Here is a 22033-nt window from a genome sequence, read left to right on the forward strand (position 1 = left end):
TTTGTGTTCTGATGTTTCAGAGTTTATACAGCTCCCAGGGAGAAGCAGTTGTCACCATGGCAACCTTCAGGCCACTGCAGTGAGAGAAATTAGTGCCTGCCCAGACCTAGTAATTGCTGCAGTCTTTTCCTCTTGGATTCCTAGCAGTGGATGCTTGAATACAAATACCGAGTAGGCTCCAGCCAGCGAGGGTAATAGTGTACAGCAATAAACTATGTGTTAGCTGATGCTTACATTTCAGACAAATTGAGGAGGTTGTCAAAGGCATTAGCTTCTATCTTTTCCAGAGAATCACTCTGAGAGATTTCACTAGGGGAGAGAAAAAAAGGGAAGAAACATGAAAGAAATGACCATGTCTGCATAATAATAAGCTATGGGTGTGACCCAACAACTGGGGGCTCCAGTGGGATGCCTTAAGTTGTCCTCCTATCATCAAGTGCTGCCATCTCCCTTTAGAAGCACTGATGGGCATCTGTAACCCAGGTGCTGTTGAAATGCGGGTTTCAGTAATCCCTGTTTATGTGACAGGTTTTTTTTTCTTGTTCATCTTATGACTCAAGAGTCACAGTTTGTTAGAAGTGGACAGGTCTTTTGAGGAAATCTAGTCAGATTCCCTTGTATTACAGCTTTGGAAATTGAGACTCAGAGGAGAGGCAAATAGTGCTTATGGGAAGGCTTAGGACCGGGATCTGGATGTCTGGATTCCCAATTCCATCATTCTAGTGAGGTTTTAATTTGGGTTACATTCATTGTTTCATAACTCTTTACCCTTTTCCCAAAATCCTGCTCTGAGGTGATTGCGAGGTGGTCAACTTCCGCACGTAGTGTCCTTTTTAGGTTGTGTCTATTTCTTTGGCTGTTCTTCTCATTCTTTTAGCAAATTGAGGACAAGGAGTATGTCTTGTTCACTTCTGAATCTGTGGCAACTTGATATTGCCTGGTACATAGAGTATCAATGAATGAATGGATTAATGGATGGCTTTTTTTTTTTCTAAAGACATGAACATAAAGGGCCCAGCTTTGCCGTATACCATCTCAAGCATGCAGGTAATATCAATGTTACCCTAAAATTCCACCATAAGCTACCATTTGCTACCAGCTGAGAAAAAAGTCTCAAATTCACAAATTGTACATTTGAGTGTTTCTAAGGTTAACATTCACTGAAGCCTTCAGACTTCAGAGCTTTAGCCCACAGAAAGGCTGAGCCTAAGGCAGTTAATGTCTTTTATGAGCAACACAGTAATGGATTGTTGCTGGACGGATTAATTTCATTCCTACCTAATGGTTTGTTTATTTAGCTGTGGCTACTTTTCTCATGAGGAGGTCTTAATGCATTAAGTTATCAAAGCTCAACATTTAAACTTGGGAGCAGAAGAATAAGGGTTAGGCCAAGGAGACTGACATCTATGTCTTGAGGAATCATTTTTAATGTCCCCATTGCGTATTAGTACCCTAAAGAGCAGTCCAAGTTTCCCCAAGGAGCAGGGAGAATGGGTTGAATTGACATCTGACAGAAATATGAGATCACACTGTATTATCAGGTTGCTTTATACTTTTGATAAAGGCCTTTTATCAATACAGCTCTAAATACTGTGTGTCCGTCATACACATCTTCTATTTTAGGTATAAAGTTTGTCTTCTGATGCACAATAAACCTCCAACACATTTTCTTCTGTGTGGGTGTTATCTAAAAATGTGACACAAGGGAATAACTGCTGTAGCAGAAGGAGGATTTTTATGATTGGAATCTATTTTCTTTTCTATGTGAGAAATTTATCATCACTTATCAAAATGCATTCAGTTCATTGAAGCAAGGTTAATTATCTGGAACTTAATGACTCTTGGAAATCGTACTTTTCTTCAAAGGTCCCTAGATATTATTTGTATTATAAAGATAAAAATACTGGGGGTTTCTTGAACACAATTTCTCTCCTAGAAGAATTATCCCCTTTCAACTATGTTTTCTCTTACAAAAGTTTTAATTATTCCAATTATGAATGTCTTTTGGTATGTAGTATCTTACTTACATTTTTACCACCTCATTAAGTCCTCTGAAAGCTTGAGATGGGATTAGTTTGATAGGGAGATAGGTGAGTGATCTAGAAAAGAAAAAAGGAAAGCCAAGAGTTTAATATTTAAGACTGGGTACCTTTCAAGTTCATGAATATGTGTGTGTGTGTGTGTGTGTGTGTGTGTGTGTGTGTGTGTGTCTACAGTGTTCCAGACACTGGTTTCAGGTGGAGAATTCTAACTTACATCAATAAAGAGATGTGCCATAACTCACTCTTGGTCTTTATCAAAGATATTTATTTTGTATTAAGATGCTCAACTTTGGGATCAGACACACTGGAGTTCATATCTCCACAGGTGATCCTGAGGATGTTATTTAAGCCCTCTATTTCAGTTTCTTCATCTATAAAATTGGAATAATAATTCCAGCTTCACAGGGTTGTTACAATTAATCAAGATAAGCCATGTAAAGAACAGGGCTTGACACCAAGTAAATAGTTGATAAATAGTTCTAGGGTGGCCCCATTGGCCTGGTTGGGAAGATGGAAAAGAAACTGTCTTGGGTAAAGTAAAGAAATTACTGGTGAAAATACAGTTGGACACCAGGCAGGCAGGAGAAGGAAAGATTCACTAGGAACATGTTCCTATTTTGATCCATACCATCTTCCCCAGGTAGCCAATTTCAGTTTCCTCCCAACCAGAGCAGTTGGCTGCTATGGTTCAATCACATGGGCATCTCATGCCATTTTGGGAGAACATCTATAGACCATTTCCTTCAGGCACTTGCCTATATCCAGAGGAACAATCTAAGCATTCTGGAATAGAGATAAAAGTTATATGTTACCTAAAAGTTGAGAAAAGAGCAATTATTCAGCAATAGCAAAAGCAGAACGGGATGATATATGTGCGCTAAAGGAACCCCGTGTTCAGATAGCTCAGAAGAAAGTGTCTGCAAAGCAAGAATGAATGTTCAACTGATATTTTTCAAGCATCTACAATAGTTGAGTGTTTTGGCCCAAGCATTGGCAGAGAGGAGGTGAGGGGACCAGGACATTTCAGGTGGGAAGTCAATGTCAGGAGTATGAGAGTGGAGGTGGGAGATGCTGCCTTGCTTTTCACGTGTCTATGAAGCACACTGTCTTAGTTGCCAGGAAAGAACATCTTCTGCATCATGAGTGCATTTAATCAGTGAGCTGTCTTGCAGTCTCGGAAGGGACTTGCTATGGTATAAGGTGCTATATGAGCAGTGCACACCTGCCTATAACCTTACAGTCACACAATGGTATGAGTTGGGTATTTCCCTTCGATAGTAGAAGAACTAGATCACAAAGAGATTCAGTAGCCCAAACAAAGTAACACGAGCAAGTAGACTGAGCCCAAAATGTTCTTTCTATGGTGAGATATTGGGCCGAAGTATGTGATTCCTAACCCAGTCCCTTTCTACCTCCCAACTTTACTGAGGAATAACTGACAAATATAATTGTATATATTGAAAGTGTACAATGTGATGATTTGATATACAGATGCATTGTGGAATCATTACAGAGATCAAAATAATTAACATATCTGTCACCTCACATAGTTAACTCTTCTTTTTTGGGGGGCAGGAGGTGAAAAAACTTAAAATCTACTGTCAGCAGCTTTCATATATATAAAACCATATTGTTAACTATAGTTACCATGCTGTACATTAGATAATCAGATCATAGTCTTATAACTCAAAGTTTGTGTCCTTTTAGAAAAACATTTTTTTAATGTTTATTTATTTTTGAGGAGAGATTGAGAGAGTATAAGCAGGTGAGGGCAGAGAGAGAGAGAGTGAGACCCAGAATCTGAAGCAGGCTCCAGGCTCTGAGCTGTCAGCACAGAACCCAATGCGGGGCTCGATCCTACAGACTGAGAGATCGTGACCTGAGCCGTAGTCAGAAGCTTAACCAACTGAGCCACCCTGGTGCCCCAGAGTTTGTGCCCTTTGATTTATATTTCATTTCCCCCACCCTAGCCCCTGGCAACCATGATTCTCTTCTTTGTTTCTAGTAAATTGACTTTTTTTGGTTTGTTTTGTTTTAGATTTCATATAAATGATATCATACAGTATTTGTCTTTGTCTGGCTTATTTCATTTGGCATAATGCCCTCCAAGTTGGTCTATGCTGTCACAAATGGCAGGATTTCCTTCTTTTTTATGGCTGAAAAATATTCCTCTGTGTGTGTGTGTGTGTGTGTGTGTGTGTGTGTGTATTTACCATTCATCCATTGAAGGACCCTCAGGTTGTTTCCATATCTTGGCTATTATGAATACTACTACAATGAACATGGGATACAGAGATCTCGTAGAGTTCATGATTTTATTTCCTTCTGATATATACCCAGGTAATCTATTCTCTCTCAGTGAGCAAGGTGGAGGGACAGGCATTGTGACCTTGTTTCTCTTGAGAGGAGAAATGCCACACTCTCACAATTTCTCCTGCAAAACAGCTTACCAACAGTTCCTCTCCAGGGGCTAATGCAAAGAAATTTCATTTCAGAAAAATACTTTTGCTCAACAGTCTCTTAGAGATGGTGCAACCTAGAAGAAGTAATCCAAACTGGGTCCTTTGATTTTATTCTTGAAGACAGTCCCACCAAGCACATTGTTCAATACCCAAACTTATTTAACAGGGCATCCAAGAAGAACAGGGACAGTGGGGGGAGAAATCTTCTTACCATGGCATGTTTGCTTCCTATATTTCTTCTGGAATCATGTCCGCTTGGCTTACTGATTAAAAACACAGTTTTATTGCTCTCTGCACTGCCAAGTCAATAAATTTCCAGAAGAGAAAGCTGTATTCTACTGTACCCCATGCAACATCAATAAAACTGACAGCCAAATTCTGATTCCAGAATCTTTATTGCTGGGGATAATGCAGTGCAGAACATATTTTGGAGAGTGTTTACATAAAAGCTTAAAACGAACCCTTCAGAGCTGTTTATTCATGCAAATGGAAGCCAGAAGCTGGAGCCTCTCAGCAGGCAGCCTCCCCATCCAAAAGGGAGTATAGTGTGGTTCCCAGGAGAGCACTTGGCTCAGATTTGACCAGGGAGGTTGCCTGAGCTTTTGATTGATGTAGGGATGAGGGATGAGGAGCAAAGGCTGGACAGAAGTGAGAGAAGCTGTAGCTCATGCACTGACCGTCCCCAGTGACTACAGAACAGCCCTGGTGCAAGATGAAATTTTGCAGTTGACGTTGATGCTGCAGCTCAGGAAAGGCAGTAGTGATGAGAGTAAAAATAAAGTTCCTACCAGAAAGGAGCCACTGAGCAAACAGTGGGTAGCTGTGTGGATGTGACTGGGGGGAGGAAGGGGCCTGGGGGCCAGAGAATGGGGAGACAGGTGAGGTGACGCAGGTGTACTGAGCTTTTGACGCTAGATGTGTTCTCATGAAGTGAGATGCAGAATGTGGTTCCATGAATCCAAAGCTGTTTTTCCCACTGACTTATATTTTTATTTTGGAAGTGTCATGTCTTTATTCCTGATTCATCTTCAGTTGGCAGCAGTTTCTAAGCATTCAAAGGCCTGTCTCCTGCATTTAAACGTTTGTTCATGTGGCCTGTGGTTGCCAATAACCATTTGAATGTACTCCCTTTGAAGGTGCTTCTTTCTCTGATGGGTGCTTTTATGAGGCCAGAAACTTTTAGCAATGTGAACAACTGCCTCCATAACCCTGCAGTTCTATTCCTGTATACACCCCAGAGAAATTCTGACACTGATACTTACGGTAACCTATGTAGGGATTTTCTTCGTGGCACTGTGGCATGGTGGGGGGTGCGGGGTGTGGATGCAAACCGAGTGTCTGTTACTGAGTGAGAGAATGGTAGTGCACCTAACTAACAGGTCAGCAGTTAGAAGCAGGAGTCTAAAGGCACAGAGAACAGACTGTGTGGACCTTAGAATCATGGTGCTGAGAGCAATAAGAAAGTAATGATACAAAATCCTACTTGCAGAATTAAAATACACGCACACTAAACATTAGACATTTTAAGGGAAAACACCTAAGCACATATTAGGATGGTTGCCTATGGCGAGTTGAAAGGAAATGAGAGAAGGGGGTAAAATAAATAACTGAAAACAGTGACTTTGGATGGACTGGTGATAATGTTGCTTGAAGGAAGAAGTGTGATTGACTTAACCGTCTGCATCTGAGAGACAAAAAAAGAAAAGTTTTTGTTTTGATGTATTGAGTTCCCTTTTTTTTCCTTCCCTCCCCACTTCCTTCTTTTTTTCTGTGTTTGAAGTTAGGCCTATATGTATTCTAAGAATTGTGTGAACTTCAGGAACTCTTGTGGAAAGGCCTAGTCAATATGATTTGATATAGAGCAGCAGCCAGAGAGAACTGGGAAAAAAAGACCAAAGGCAAGGACAATTCAACGGCTCTGCTGTCCAGGGTCAAAAAAGGGAATGAAAGCTATTCATAAAGCAAAGACAAATAAAAGAGGGCAGAGCCTTTTCTGTCTCAGACAAAGAGTGTGACACTTCCAAATGATGCAGCTCAGATGGTGGCAAAGAGCCAGGCTTCTTGGGCAAATGTGAGGTTGAACTTGCAGGATAGAAAGTTTTCTCTGCCTCCTAAATAGTGAATGAGAAGGAAGTTCATGTATGTGTGGACCAATCCAGATACTTGTATTTTTTACATGTCACAGCTTGCTTTCTTGCTTTCTCTCTCTCCCTTTCCTCCCTCCCTCCCTTCCTTCCTCCTTCCTTCCTTCCTTCCTTCCTTCCTTCCTTCCTTCCTTCTGTCTTTCTTTTTACCATTTAAAATTTTGATTTTTAAATGAATGGATGATACAACACGGTGACACCTGGATTATGGCCAGATCCTATTTTCCTCAAGCACCTGTGCCACAGATGTTGAAACAAATACTTAGACAAGATGGCAAAGTGTGCCTTAGTTTCATCCATTATGAAAACTCCATTTATTCATGAATCCTGTCTGCAAGCCCCCAACCCTTCTGGTTATGGGTTAAAGTTAACATAGAAGCATTCTTTACAACCCTTTAGCATTGGAACTAAGCATTCACTCTAGTTCTGGGATCCTGTGATTGATCATGACTCTGGTGAAGTCCTGTGTCTTTCTGCATTGTCTACACTAAACCTAACAATATTTAGAGGGCAGGAGTACACCTGCAGTATCTTGAGTTACATTTGTTCCCCCTGACCTCATGTTGGTCCTTATTTTTTCCTTGATTCCTTATCCTGCAGCCTGTCTGGTCTCCTCAGAGTCCATCTAGAAGCGGAGCCCCTGACCACCCTTCTTCTTAGTCATCAGATCCTGATTCCTACATTCCTGACTCTTAGAAGACACTGGTAACCCAGAACAGTTCCTAGTTGCTATCTGGTTAGGTTCAACCTGGTATCTCTCACTGCTAGGTTCTGACTTTCAAACTGGGCCCCTGGCACAGATGGAGACTCTGTGCTGAGGCTGCCAGTACATTTGGGTTAGTTCTTATAGAGGATGCTGTGGTGGGCTGCCAAAATCACCCTTCAGGACTGAGGCACTTATTCCCCCAGAGGCTGGGAGAGGGGGCAGCTTGAAGTTCCTGGCTGAGTTGCTCCCCTGGAATTACCCTCAGCCAAAGATTGCCACGTCGCCCAAGATCACATTTTCTCTCCTGGGCAGCATGCATCCAGTGACTGGCCAATGCAGGGTCCAGGCTTGGCCTCTTTGCCTCAAGGTGGGACTGGTCAGAAGAGCCATCCCACTTTCAGAGCTCCTTCCCATCCACTCTTTCACCTGGGCCCCAGACTCACTCCCCTTCCCAGCCAACCCCAATTGCCAAGTCACCAATGCACTCTGTGTCAGAAATCAGCACCAGGGGACAGTTTACAGATAAGCAAATAGCACTCACATAAACTCAGTCACCTTGAAGAAGGATAATGCCACATTATCAGGTCCTCCTTAATTGTTCCTAGGGCCTCTGGAATACTCAAGGGTGGGGCTTGACACCCTCTGACTTTTTTCTTCTGAGTTTAATAACACAGATGACCTTGGTAGGAGCCCGTTTGTCTACTCACTGGCTTGTTAATGAACCCTCAAAATAAAGTTAGCTGGAGAATTTCAGTGTGGAGGGCTGTGTCCTCCTTCAGTGAAACACAAGATTTAGAAATCCTTGCTTATAAAAACCTATCAATTGGGATACATTTGCATTTTCAAAAGATTCTTTGTTCTACAAAATGATTCCGTGGAAGGTACCTTTAAATAGCAAACTCCCTAGGTGAAGGGAAAATAGAGTTCAATTGACATACTCTCTCCTTTTAAAGATAGGTATTGCATGAAGCCAATTACGACTGTAGGTTCCCCACCGCCCCTTGGTTTTTAAGAGCTTGGATTGCATAAGGATTTCCAGGGCAGGACCACCTTCTGAAGCACACAGGCTGAGCAGGGCCAGAGGAAGATGAGAGCCAGGGAAAATGTCCTGCAGCAATCTGGACTCCCCAAAGACTGGGTGGAGTTCTAGGTCATCTTGTCAGACAGAGCCTTTACCTATCCTTCTGTCCAGCACAGCTGAAGTGAAATATTTTTATTCACTTCCCCCTAATTGTTTAGAAAAGCCATCTATATTATCGATTTAAGAAAGCTACAAACATCCATCTGTCTTTCACAGACAATTAGTTTATTGCTAGAGCTATACACCCTGAATTTTAAAATGCTATAAAATCAGAAGGAGGGAAAAAAGACAGAAATCAGAGACACTCAAAGCCTTTTTGCCTAATGAACTCATTGAAATGGGAGAGGGAAGCATTACTTTATTTAAAAAGAATATTAATGTTTTTGTATTTTTTACATAAGAACTTGTTCTAAATAGAATAGAGACTTAAGAATTTCTGTGTTGTTTTCAAAGCTGCTCAATAATTATAATAACCCTGCTTTCATCTTGGAATGAAATAAAAATGGTTTTCCCCATTCCAAATGATTTTAAATCATTGCATTTTCAAATGCATTGATCTACTTGGTAACTTCATTACTGGGTATGTCTTCATTTATTGGCCTCTTGTCTTCAGCATTTACCTAGAGGGAGCTGAGATGTCAATGTTACCTGAAATACTAAGTCAGTATAGATGGACATGCAATTTGTTCAGTTTTACATCAGAAAATTTGGAATGTTTCTTAAAAGTACATCCAGGGGCGCCTGGGTGTCTCAGCCGGTTAAGCATTGGACTTTGGCTCAGGTCATGGTCTCACAGTTGGTGAGTTTGAGCCCCAAGTCAGGCTCTGCGCTGACAGCTCAGAGCCCACTTCAGATTCTCTGTCTCCCTCTCTCTCTGCCCCTCCCCTGCTTGTGTGCACTCTCTCTCTCTCTGTCTCAAAAATAAATAAACATTTAAAAAAAGCCATCCAGGTGGTTTTCATTGTTTGGCTACTCCTTTAAACACTGTTTTAGACTCAAGTACTCAGGGTGAAAAGGCTCCTCACTTGATAGATGAAGAATCTTAAGAAAACTGAAATGATTTCCCTGAAACCACGTGGCAATTCAGTGGCAAATCTGGACTAGAACATAGGTCGCTTCGTTCCTGTGCTGTGTCCTTCACCAAACAAAACACATCAGTGCTGTTTCTTTGGGGGTTTGTTGATACACTCTGCTACACAATCCTCTGGTTCTCTGGTGAAACCTAGCCTTCTGATAGAACCATCAGTTTCTTGAGGGATGTGCTCACAGTCTTAAACTTCAAAGATGCTGCTCAAATTCTTGTTCCTCCATGGGACTACCTGAGTGGGTTTTCTTTCTTTCCCCTGTCCTCCTCAGCAAGAATGACTACTCAGTTTTTTTTTTCTTGTACTGTTATTTGAGAATTTACCAGGTACCCTGTATGAATGTTTCCTCTGTTCCACCATTGAACACCCAGTCTCTGGTGGACTCTACCTTCATACTGTCTCTTGCTTCCAGCCTTTATTTCTTTCTCACTGCCACTTTTCTCGGGCATTCTTTTCTCCACCAGACTGTTCCATAGTGCTTGAGTTGGTTTCCTCTGAGCCTATCCTGGCTTTCCCCTAACTGGGCCAGATTAATCTTCCTGATAACTCCCCCCATGTTACTCTTCTTTCACTTAATCTTCTATGCCTTCCCTTTGCCTGTCCATTATCTACAAATGCCTCAGCCCTGCATTCAGGCCCTGCAAATAAAGCCTCAAACTTCATTTGCCACCCACTATTCCTCTCACATAACCCATACACTAAACTTGTGCAGTTCAATCAGGCAGCCACTAGCCATAAGTGGCCATTGAGTGCTTGAAATACAGTTCGAATCAAGATGCACTGTACATGTACCATATACACCAGATGTTGAAGACTTGGCAAGAAGAAGGAATATAAAGTATCTCCTTAATAGATTTTATGCTGATTAAATATTGAAATGATAATATTTTTTACACTTGGATTAAATGAAAATTGTTAAAATTGTGCCATTTAAAAACTTTTTAAGTGTGGCTATTAGAAAATGAAAACTACACATGTGACTGGCATTATATTTTTACTGGACAGTGCCATCTGGATAAATCAGACTACTGTACTTCCTGAACTTGCCCCACCCTTTTCTGTCTTCATTCACACTTTCACATTCAGACACTATCTGGCACATATACCCTTCTCTGCAGGTCAAATTCTACCCTTGGTTAAAGGTCTCTTTCAGGTGCTATATACTTTATAGAACATGCCTTCATCACCAATTGCATATGCCTTCTCTTTAGAAGCAGCACAATGGGACAGCGAAGAGTACAGACTCTGGAGCCAGAATGCCTGGGTTCAAATTATAGCTTCATTCCACATCTATAAAATAATGACACTAACTACCCCAGAGATTTTTGAGACTGAATAAGGAAATGTTTATACAATTATAATACAGCATCTAGCACAAGATAAGAGCACAGTAAGTACTTATAATTCACTTAATGTGAAAGATTCAAGCTACCCATGTTGCTTCTAGTGACAACTTTAACTTCCTTGTCAAGGGTAGAGGATTAGTGGGGGTGGGGTAGGGTGGGTTCAGTACTTTGAAATGGACTCTTCTATTTGTCATGGGTCACACTTTATAAAATATCTGTGACTTGTCCCTGACTCTTGAGTCTCTGCTGATTATAGATAAGACACCTGAGAGGGATGGTAGGTATTCCTACATTGTACCTTTCTTTTGGGCTCAGGTATCTCTTACAGGTGTCACCTGATAGCCCTTTAAAAAAAGTGATAAAGAACAGCCTTCCATTAAATATTGCAACTCTAGGGGCCCCTGAATGGCTCAGTCGGTTGAGGGTCCAACTTGGGCTCAGGTCATGATCTCACAGTTCATGGGTTCGAGCCCTGCATCGGGCTCTGTGCTGACAGCTTGTTCTGAGCCTGGAGCCTGCTTTGGATTCTGTGTCTCCTTCTCTCTTTGCCCTCCCCCGCTCACACTCTGTCTCTCTCTGTCTCTCACAAATAAATGTTTAAATATATATATATATATATATATATATATATATATATATATATATATTGGAACTCTAGAGAGCCACCCTGCAGAGTTCTCATTTGCTCATTCAGTTGGAACCCTCCCATTGGAAAGTGCAACTTGAGAGACTCTCCTCCAAGACAGACTTTCCAGAGCACCTAAGAAGCTGTGAGGAGTTTATGAATTATACTGTGAACCAAGATTTTCAAGAAGATTCTCTAGATAATGGATTTTCCAAGTCATTTGTGCAACAACTAAATTAAAAATATAAAGCCTCAGAGGAAAATGGTAAACACATCTAAGCCCTTACTCAAAACCCATTTAAAGTTTTCTAAAGACACAAGCAAAATAACCCAATCTTTACCCCCTAAACTGAATTCTTCTAGCAATAACATAACATGACAAGACTAACTCTGATAAATAAAACTACATGTTGAATTCTCCCCAGGGAATGTCTGCATTATCTGTAATGATTTCTCAAAAGTATTTTTTAGAAGCAGAGAATATTATGTTGTCAGGACAGTGACAATGCAGATATGCTTCAGGAAACTCTTCCATTACAAGCTCCTGTTCTAGACACTTAAAAACCTTTTTTTAAAAATGTTTATAATTTATTTTTGAGAGAGAGTGCAAGAGAGAGCACGCCCGAGCATGCACAAGTGGGGGAGAGGCAGAGAGAGACAGGGACACACAGAATCGGAAGCAGGCTCCGGGCGCTGAGCTGTCAGCACAGAACCTGACGTGGGGCTTGAACCCACAAAGTGTGAGATCATGACCTGAGCCAAAGTCGGCACTTAACTGACTGAGACACCCAGGCACCCCCAAAACTTTTTTTTAATGAGCCCATAAAAGCTGGTTGCAACTAAAATACTACATACTTCTAATTGATCTAAGGATGGATTTGAAGTGCCTGAAGTTACTGGCATGTGTGCCTTCAATTTTTGCTAACTCCTCAGCTCTCTGGTGGACACCAATTTGTGTGGTTGCCTGGCTCAAAACTGCCCCCCCCCCCTTTTTGAAATGTTTATTTTTGAGAGAGAGCTCAAGCAGGGGAGGGGCAGAGAGAGAGGGGGACAGAGGAGCTGAAGTGGGCTCTGCACTGACAGCAGCGAACTCATGAATTGTGAGATCATGACCTGAGCTGAAGTTGGATGCTCAACTGACTGAACCACTCAGGTGCCCCCACAATGTCCCTTCTTTAGAGTCACTTCCTGGCTGGTTGCCTCTGGGTGGAGCGTCTCATTGACTGTGTACCTATGCTCTTGCCTTAGGGGTGAGGCCTGAGGCAATCAGATTCTCTTTCTTAGGAATTTAACACTTGTCATAGGCAGGACTCCATGGAGCTGCTTCACTGTAAAGGTGGAATCTTGGGAAAAGGGAACTGACCTCTTGCTGCTAAAATGCCACATTCTCTCTGGATCTTGCCCACATCCTTCTACCTCCTTGTTCTTCTATCATGATTAAATATGTCAGAGTTGATTTCTGGTGCTTACAAATGAGAAAAACCTTAATCAGAGTCCCACCTAAGATTTCCTGGGGGAAGTAATCCTGTTCCATTGGGGATCCATAACATAGGGTGTGTGCTGGTGGTCAGTGAGAGAGCTGAAGGCTCTTAATCGTGAGTCCCCAGTGGCCTAAGTTGGTGTCAAAGACCAGGACTGAGCTTTTGGGATGACCACGTTGGCCTGGCTGCCACTGTAGAGGTGGTCTTGCAGGTGGTACACTGCAAGGTGTAAAGATCTACAGCTCAAGTGATGCCTCCACTGAGGTTTCTTCATTACTCAGACTAGAAGGGATGGCTCCTTCTTCTGAACTCCTACAAGACTTTATCACCTTCTGCATTTCCCTGCAGTCATCTGAGAATTAGTCCTCTCTCTCCCATGGCTGAAGACTGGGAGGTCTTGGAGGGCAGGGGTGGTGTCTACAGATTCTACAAGTTGTCTTGTACATTTCAGTATGGAGTTCCTCAATGGCAAACAGGTTTGACCTGAGGGTTTTCTGTGTGTCAGCCTGAGGCTGAGGATGGGGAATGGGGAACAGAAAAGACCCAGAATAGGCTCAGACGCTTTAGCTGGAGAGACACGACTAATCCAGTGGAATGATAGAAAACAGCCTATAATCAGGTGTTAGGTGGCATGTTTGAAAGGCAGTTCAGCCTGGCTTGACACGACTAGCCTATCAGACTCCAGGCAATAATGAGCTCTGCTATTTTGGGATTCTAACTTATTCACCTTCCAAGTTGAGAAGACCTAGTGGGTCATTTTCTCTAATTAACACCTCCCAGGAAGAAAACTATTCCATCAGGCCTGCCCCTTGGATGATAGGTAGTTTCTGTTCAACCTCATGCACCAGCTGTGGGTTTGTAGTCTTCTCTGTAGCATCAGATTGTCACAATCATACTTTGTAGTTATGTGGAACCTTTATTTCCCAGTACTTTTGGCTCTGCCATCTTGTGTATCTTCACCACAGTCAGCCCCACTCAGTCATGTCCCTTTTATAGACAGCACAGAGGTTTTATCACTAGCATGAACCCACAGTGCAAATTAGGGAAAGGGGACCTTGTGCTAGAACTCAGGTCTGCCCGGTCTTTGTCCTGTTGATCAATTCACATAGTTTGAGGGCTGTGTTGGACCCTACCTTGTCATACCAGAGCAGCCACTACCCCTGTGGGCTCAGGAATGCTGTCTGCTGCTGCTCATGAGGTAGAATTAGGAACCCAGGAGTCACCTGATTTCATCAGAGTCAAGGAGAAATGTAACGGCAGCAGGGGAAAACAAAACAAACCCTTCATTCCGAAAGTTGAGTTTTACTTATAAATTGGACTTTTCTGAGTTTGGCTCAAGTGGCATTAAAGAGCTGTGGTTCATGACCACACAGAGGGCAGCTGTGTGTGGTTTGCTGGCTGGGAGGGGGTGTCATCTCCCTGTGCGGCAGAAGGTAGGAGTAAATGAGGACCATGTAGAGAAGCTGCTAGAAGCTGCCCACTAAGTCAGAAAGCCCACCTGTCTGGTGGGTGGGATTATTTTAATTCCCCTCTTAAAAAATAGCTGGTGAGAAATTTGCTAAAATCTGCATTAAATATGATTTTTTGCACACCAAAGGGGAGCTGCCAGAACAGAATACATATGCTCCCATGGAGCCAGCCCCTTTGGGTCTGGAAGTGAGCAGCAGGGTCTCTCTCTATCACCATGACTCACGGGGCTTTAAAATCCCATCTGTGAGATCACAGTTATACATGGCCAAGACACCGTCTGGTGCAGCTACAGTGAGAGATTACATTTTGGAAAAAAAGCTTTTGTACCTCAGTTCAAGACATGGAAAAGAAGCCAAACTGAGAGGCTTGGGAAGAAGATAGAGGGGGTGAAGGAGAAGAAATGGAGCCCTAAATTAATCGGACTTACTGCTTCTGAAATTTAAAAAAAAAAATAAGGCAGAAAAAAACCTCAAGGAATTATTGCTTTCCAAGGGGGGAGCTGGGTCTGATGCCAGAGGAATTGGTGTGTGAACCTTTTTGGCTCTACATTTCCACTGAGATTTTGGGAACTCTGTTGCTTGCTTTTTTAGTGTCTTGCTAGGGGCCATCATTCACTGTCCCCAGAAGGATGATTTTTAAACTAATAAAATCTGGTCCTTGCAAAGCTTCCCCCAAGGAGTCTGTTTATAGGCACAGCCAGGTTTAAGAATTGCTTGCAGGTATAGCTGGGAATGCTGAGTCAGAACTGAGGTTCAAGATCAACCTCTATCTTGGGCTTTTGCTTTGGTTGGGTGTGTGGGAGAAGTGGCGTTGGGAGGTAGGACAAGAGCTTTATGAATTCTGAGATTGATTGATTGATTGATTGGTTTATTGTCATCTGGCCCATCTGCAGGGAAGCTGAGGCAGGGCCAAGCTGTTGTACCTTCAAGAACTTGGTTGGCTTCTCTATGTCCTGTGAACTCTTACCTTGTGCCCTGGACTGGGAACCCATGGGTCTCACTCCAGGCTCTCTGGGTGGTGGTCTCTCTCTTTGGTTTGTTTTAATGGATCCTGGGCTAAGGATGGATTTTGCTCTAATGAGTGAGTTAAAACAAACAAATAACAAAAACTAAAACAATTTCGATGGGACATACCAATATGGGTAAGCTTCCATTCTGGCTTCTCTGAAGCTGATATGTGTACTATGCCCGTTCAAAGGATAGACTGGGGGTCTGCAAAATCTGTAGCATAGATGCCGATTTAACACAACTCCCTCTGCTACCCATAGCACCTCCTCACCTCCCCATCCTCTAGGATGGAGATTTTTGAAATGACATTTAGATGCAGTACATCCCAACTAATACACATTTTTTTTTTTTTTTGCATTGGTTCATTGTTCCTATTCAGCTGTCTGCTCAGTTTGATATCATAGTAGTTCAAGAAACACTTTGACCATAATACCCATGAAATTTGGGGATTCCCCAGTTGAATAAGACCTCTTCAAGTGGTTCTCACTTTAGCACAGTGATTCAAAACCAAGGGTGGGGGGTGGATTTTGCTCCCTTAGGAGCATTTGGCAAATGTCTAGAGTCATTTTTGGTGGTCATAATTTCGGAGGGCAGTGCTACTGGCATCTAGTGGGTGGAGGCCAGGGCTGCTGCTAAGCATCCTGTAGGGTACACGACAGCCCTCCACAACATGTAATTATTTCGCCCCAGATGTCAAGTGTGCTGTGGTTGAGATACCTGCTCTGGCCGAAGAGGTTTATTTTGAATAAATGATTACCTTATGGCAGGGTATATGCAAAAATATAGGTCAGTACAGCGTATCAAATGATGTGTGTATGGGAGTGGGAGACACTGGGGAGAGCTTCATGGGGAAGTGACTCCGAGTCATGATTTTTATTGAATGCCTTTGTAATCAGCTGTCCAAGAATGACTCTGATGGAAAATCTATCAGTCAAGAATTATACATTGGGATTTTTTTTTTCTTTTTGCACAACCCTCTAGGTAATGTAACTATTTCCGATGACTTGTATGTGTTCCCTTAAAAAAAAATTTCCCCAAAAGCCTGGGAGAGGCTTCAACAAGGAAGGATCCACTCAACTTTATTCTTTTCTACCCAGCCAGGAATCTGAATCTACTCTAATCTGTGTTTCTTCCACTAAGACTCTTCTTCTTATCTCTCCTTAAAGGTTCAGCCCCATAACCATTTGTCCATGGTACCTTCCCTTGCACATTTAAGTCCATAGTAATTGCTCTGCGTCCTGAATTCCTAGACCCTAGTTGCCTCTTTCCCTGCCCACACTGGTCTCTTGCATGTGTTTCTACCTAGATTGTGGGCTTCTCAAGGACTGGGGCCATGCCCTCCTCCTGTTAATTCCTCTACATCATTGAACACTGTCCTGGACCCTGATTTTCACTGAAGGTGGGAGAGGGAGAAGGACATTCAGGAACAATGTCAGGAGACTAATGCCTTCCTGTAACACTGGATTGATAGATACAGCACATTTTATCTTTTCAAAGTCTCTGGCCTGTGTCTTATAATAAAGCTTAAAGTTTAATCTCTGTTCAGTAGGCACAACATGCAAAAAATAAATTCCCATTATTATTATTAGCATTTTCTTACTAACAGATTTTTTAGAAGCTGTTTCCATATCAAGAAGATCAACCTTTCTGTTGTCATAGAGACAAAGATCTTTATATAACCATGGACAAGGTGAGAATTTTTTTCCCCCTCTTCTTCCACTTGTCTGGAACGTATAAGACAAGGAAAAGGAAATGTTTTAAATCAATTTTTTTCTTTTACCTTTTTCCCCTCAATTAAAATGAGTGAGCATGTGGGAGGCTATTTTTTGTATCATATTTTAGTTTTTAAATACCTCAGTTTTTAATAAAACATGGAAAGTATAGAAAGATATGAATGATGGAACTGTGCCATTTTCAAAATGTGCAAGCAGTGGGCTTGTCAATGACAAACAATTACACTCCTTTTTTTTCCTTGTTCCTTTTTTTTCCCCTTGTTGAAACCAAATAGTGGACTTTACATGAAATCTTATAAGGCAGGACTACCAAGGCCTGGAATGATTAAAATGTAAATTAGCATCTACTGAGGGGCCAATGATGAAGTCTAAAATGCTGTGCTGTGCTTGTCTCCTCCAACCCCCAGAAACATGAGTGCTCCCCTTCTTTCTTCAGAGCCAGACCCTGTGCATGACTTCATGCAAGACCACATCTCTCTGGGTGCCTTATTTCATAATTTCAGCTCTCTCCTCTTTATGAACTCCTGATAATTTGTTATCCATAGCATATTTTTTCTATCTTGTGATTAGTGTTTACTATTTCATTCATTCATCATCAAGAGGATTTCAGTATGATGCTGTTCACTTTTCCTGTCTTCTGCCTCAATGTTAAATTACACCTTTATCCATTTGTCTTCTTCCCTAGGACTCAGAAGTATCCCTCTCCCTAGGATTAACCCTTCTTCTATGATCTGAGACTGACACTGTCCTCCCACCCTCACTGAGACCTTACTTCACCAAATATCATTCTTCCCCCTCCCTTATGTCTTCAGTCTGTCCTTCTCCATGGATTCCTTCCCTTATTCCTCTTTGAAGACAAAAACAAACTTTTTCTCAATCCTGTATATTTTCCATATGTAGCAGAGTTTGGGGCTTTAATTTGATCATAGGTGCCTTTTGCAATAAATAGGTATTTTGTGTATGTATGTGTGTGAGGAGGCATATGGAGAGGGGAAGTATATGGCACAGGAAGTTTAAAACACACTTTTGCTTTCTACAAGATTATATCCTTCATGGAGAGCAATATCTTGGTTCTCAAACGTTTGCATGCACCAGACCACTTGGGGATCTTGTTAAAACACCAGCTGTTGCACTACATCCTCACAGCTTCTGATGCAGTAGATTGGGGATGGGGCCCAAGAGTATGCATGTCTAACATCCCAGGTGATGCTAACGCTGCTGGCCTAGGACCACACTTTGAGTAACACTGCCTTAAAGTGACTATCTTCCTATCCCTTCTTATGTATTTCTCTTGGCACATGGATGTTGAGGTCACCTTATTGTGCCCATAGGGTTCTCACCTAAAGGAGGAGGTCATCTCTCAATTAACTGATTCTCAGGAAGCCTTACCTTGTGAGGGTCAGCATACTTGCCAACCTTACATGTCTAAATGTCTAGAAGATGCTCTTGGTGTGGATGCCAAGATAGTGCATGTGAAGGGAGGAAGTTGAGGATTCTCCAGAATCCCTCAGGGATGGCCAAAGGTGTCAGAGCCTGGACGACTAGCTCCTTTTTGGGAGTGGGACTAGCCAGCTTCAGCATGCTAGCATTTCTTCTATTGTGCTTGCCTCCCACCTCTACCCCCAAACCCCTAAAATCTTTTTGAGGGGTTCTAGGCTTCTCTAAACTGTGCTATGGGGCAGTGGGAGAATTTGTTTTGTTTTGTACTTTCCACTTCAGCTTTCTCCAGGGAAGAGGTAGTCTCCGGAGGCCAACATGGTTTGGCAGCAGGAATTGTTGAGAGAGCTCAGTGAAGAGCTGAATCTGAGAGGACCTGGGAATGTATATATGTATGTATGTGTATGTGTGTATATTTACATGTATGTGTGTGTGTGTGTGTGTGTATTTAGGAAAAGGTAATTTCCTAAATACAAAGACAAACAAATATAAAAACACGATTAACAGATGAAGTCCTGTCTTTGCTACTCAATAACAAAAAGGGACCATGGCCAAGTTATTCCATGTCTTTGGATCTCAGTTTCTTGAAATCTCTATGATAAGTACTGAGCGAGTGAGAAAGGCTGTTAGTGGCACCATCATTCATAAGAGCAAGAAGGGAGGTTTGTCAGGGAAGGACAAGGGCTGGGACTAGGAAGGCAGCTTCCATGAATCTGTTGATTGATTGAAACAAATTCTTTCAGCATGGTCCTCACCTTCAGGGAATTGAGCTGACAAGATAATTAATGGAAACTAATTAATATAAACCCCTCAGCCTTTAAACTGTATCTCTCAGCTGCAAACATTCCCTGTAGGCCACTAACTCTTTCAGGGGAGAGGCTCAGCCCCTCAGGAGGGAGGGGGGGGATCCCTGACAGACTGTTTCAGCCCATGGAAGTGGGGAGGGGGGGTTGCCTCTTTCTTCCCCAAGAATGAGATTCCATCACTGCCAATGGTTAGGACATAACCAAAACCTACTTTTGTAGTACTTTTCTTTCCTTTTTTTCTTTTAACAACTTTATTGAGATATAATTCATATACTATAATATTCACCCATTTAAAGTATACAGTGCAATGGTTTTTAGTATGTCTAGGGAGGAGTTGTGCAATCATCACCACAATCTGATTTTAAATAATTTTTGTTACCCCCAGAAGCCACAGCCATTAACAGTCACTGGGCCTTCACCCCTACCTGGCAGCTGTTAATCTGCTTTCTGTTGGTCTGGACATTTCATATAATAGAATCATATAATGTGTGGTACTTTTTCTAAATCGAAGAAAGGAGACACGGGACACTCTGATACACTAGTACAGAAGGCCCCTCCTCTCTTCACCCCATCACTTCAGCAAACCTCTTCCTGCCCCTACTTGCTGATGTATGCAATTCTTTTAACCTCCTTTGTAACCCGCTCTGTAAACGTGGAGGGCTGGGTGGCGTGTGGGAGGCGTGACGTAAGGCACACCTTGATCAGACCAGCAGATTGAAATGCAAGTACGTCTGAGAAAGGGTAGGGCAGTGACTCGTATGCCTACTAAGCGGTACACTAGGGAGGCGGCGGGCGAACCAGCAATCCCAGGCGAGTGACCAGGTCACCCCTTGCCGTAGGGCCTGACCACCCCATTCCTAGTGGAGCACAGGGTGTCAGAGGTCACAGTAACCTTCACCGACCTGGCTAGCACAAAGGTCAAGGCCACTTTCGACTTCCAAGCAGTGGCAGGGAGCAGGCCTTCCCTTGTGGCTTCTGGGCAATTCCACGCCCTTTGCCGCAGCCCCAGTGGGGGAAATCACGGCCCTGGGTCCGCCAGGGGCTGCAGGGGGTGCCAGCAGGAGGGGCCCTAACCCAAGGCGCGGCTTGGCACGGGATGGCAGAGGCAGTCCCCAAGCTTTGCATTCTCATCACTCTAAAAGGTGGTGGAGTTTGACAGGGCGCAGCCTTTTTCTCCAAGCTTCCAGGTTAAAGGAGCCAAAGAGTGGGGAAGCAGAGTGGCCCGGAGCGAGGAGCGAGCGAGGGTCCCGTAGCAGGGCGCCGCGTACTCACAGTAGGGTGAGGCCGGCCCGTGGGCCGGGGCAGCGCAGGGCGCCGTCGGGCGGGCAGCTGCAGGGCTCGGGGCAGTGCGCCCGGGGAAGCGCCCGCGGCGGCAGCAGCAGCGGCAGCAACAGCGGCGCCAGCAGCGGCCGCAGCGCGTGGAACCGCCGCCCCATGGCTGGCGGAGCCTGAGCTCGGGCTGTTGCGGCTGGGCGGGTGCCCTGACCAGCCCCGGAGTGCTGCCCGCGCCCCTCTCCCCGCCCCTTGGCCTGCCCTCCCCCTTCTCCCGTGCCCGCCCGCCCTCCACTGCTGAGACTGTGCTGTGCCTCAACCTGGGGCAGTGGCCTGCGACCCCATCCCCTCCTTTCCCTGCTGCTTTCCCTGGTCGGCCTTGTCCTCTACATCTGCGAATGGCCCGATTATAGGAAGTAGTGTGGTAATGGTGACTGCTTTGGACGAGGGGTAGGGAGCTCTGAGTCCTCACCCTGACTCTGCTGTAACGGAGTGTGAAGTTGGGTGAATGTTGTCACTTCCAGGAACCTCTCTTATTTCATCTGTGAAAGGGGCAGATGGATACTTTGCTCTGCCCAGATGCTTCTTCCTTCTCAGCCCCAAATTCTTTTCCCTTCTCCCCCACCAGCTCTCTCCACACAAGTAATTTCTGACCTCTCAACTTACCAAGCAATTTCTCTGTATTTTTCTTGGTAGTAAGCACTTTCTTCCTTATAGTTATTTGAGCCCGTTCTATATCTATATATCCACTATAGATTGTGACATCCTAGAGAACAAAATCCAGTTCAGATTTATTTGTCCGTTCCTGGCTTCTACATGTTAAGTCTCTAATGAAGATTTGTTGAATGAATGAAAATGCTATGATAATGTACAGTGACTGCCCCACGGAGAGGCCCCTTACAGGGTAGACCCTGTGGCAGGTGCCCTCCCTCAAGTCATGTCTAAGCTTCACAACAAACTAGCAGGGTGTTTGCAACCAGAAAAATGATGTTATGCGACTTCCCCAAAGTCACACAGTTATTAAGTAGTGGAAACTTGTTTGAACTTAGGTCTATCACCCACTTTCTTTTACCAGTGCAAAAAATTACTGTATGATCTGCATACCAAGGATTTAGAAAGGAGACAATTTTACGGTTAACTATGGGAATGCATAATTTCCCTTATTTAATTTCATCATTAAAGCACTTCCCCCTCCCCTGTCTCCCCACCCCCCCCTTGCCCTGCCTTACAATGACTCTGTTTAGACTCTGGAAATCCTGGAAGTCTTTCTGGAAGAGGTGGACTTTGAGAGCCTGGAAAGTGTCTAAGACTCTAGAGACAGGAAAAGAAAGAACAG

General features: G+C 43.4%; 1 protein-coding gene across 1 annotated transcript in view; it reads right to left on the reverse strand.

The window, feature by feature from the left end:
* The window catches only part of LHCGR (luteinizing hormone/choriogonadotropin receptor), a 56443-nt gene extending 35582 nt beyond the window's left edge, over positions 1-20861 (reverse strand). Inside the window, exons 1-3 of the mRNA XM_049651459.1 lie at positions 20698-20861; positions 2028-2099; positions 235-309 (exon numbers count right to left, since the gene is read on the reverse strand). Coding sequence (XP_049507416.1) covers positions 235-309; positions 2028-2099; positions 20698-20861 — 311 coding nt within the window. The remainder of the gene's footprint in view (positions 1-234; positions 310-2027; positions 2100-20697) is intronic.
* Between the last annotated feature and the right edge of the window lie 1172 nt (positions 20862-22033).

The sequence above is a fragment of the Panthera uncia genome (assembly GCF_023721935.1).
Source record: "Panthera uncia isolate 11264 chromosome A3 unlocalized genomic scaffold, Puncia_PCG_1.0 HiC_scaffold_11, whole genome shotgun sequence".
Lineage (NCBI taxonomy): Eukaryota > Metazoa > Chordata > Mammalia > Carnivora > Felidae > Panthera > Panthera uncia.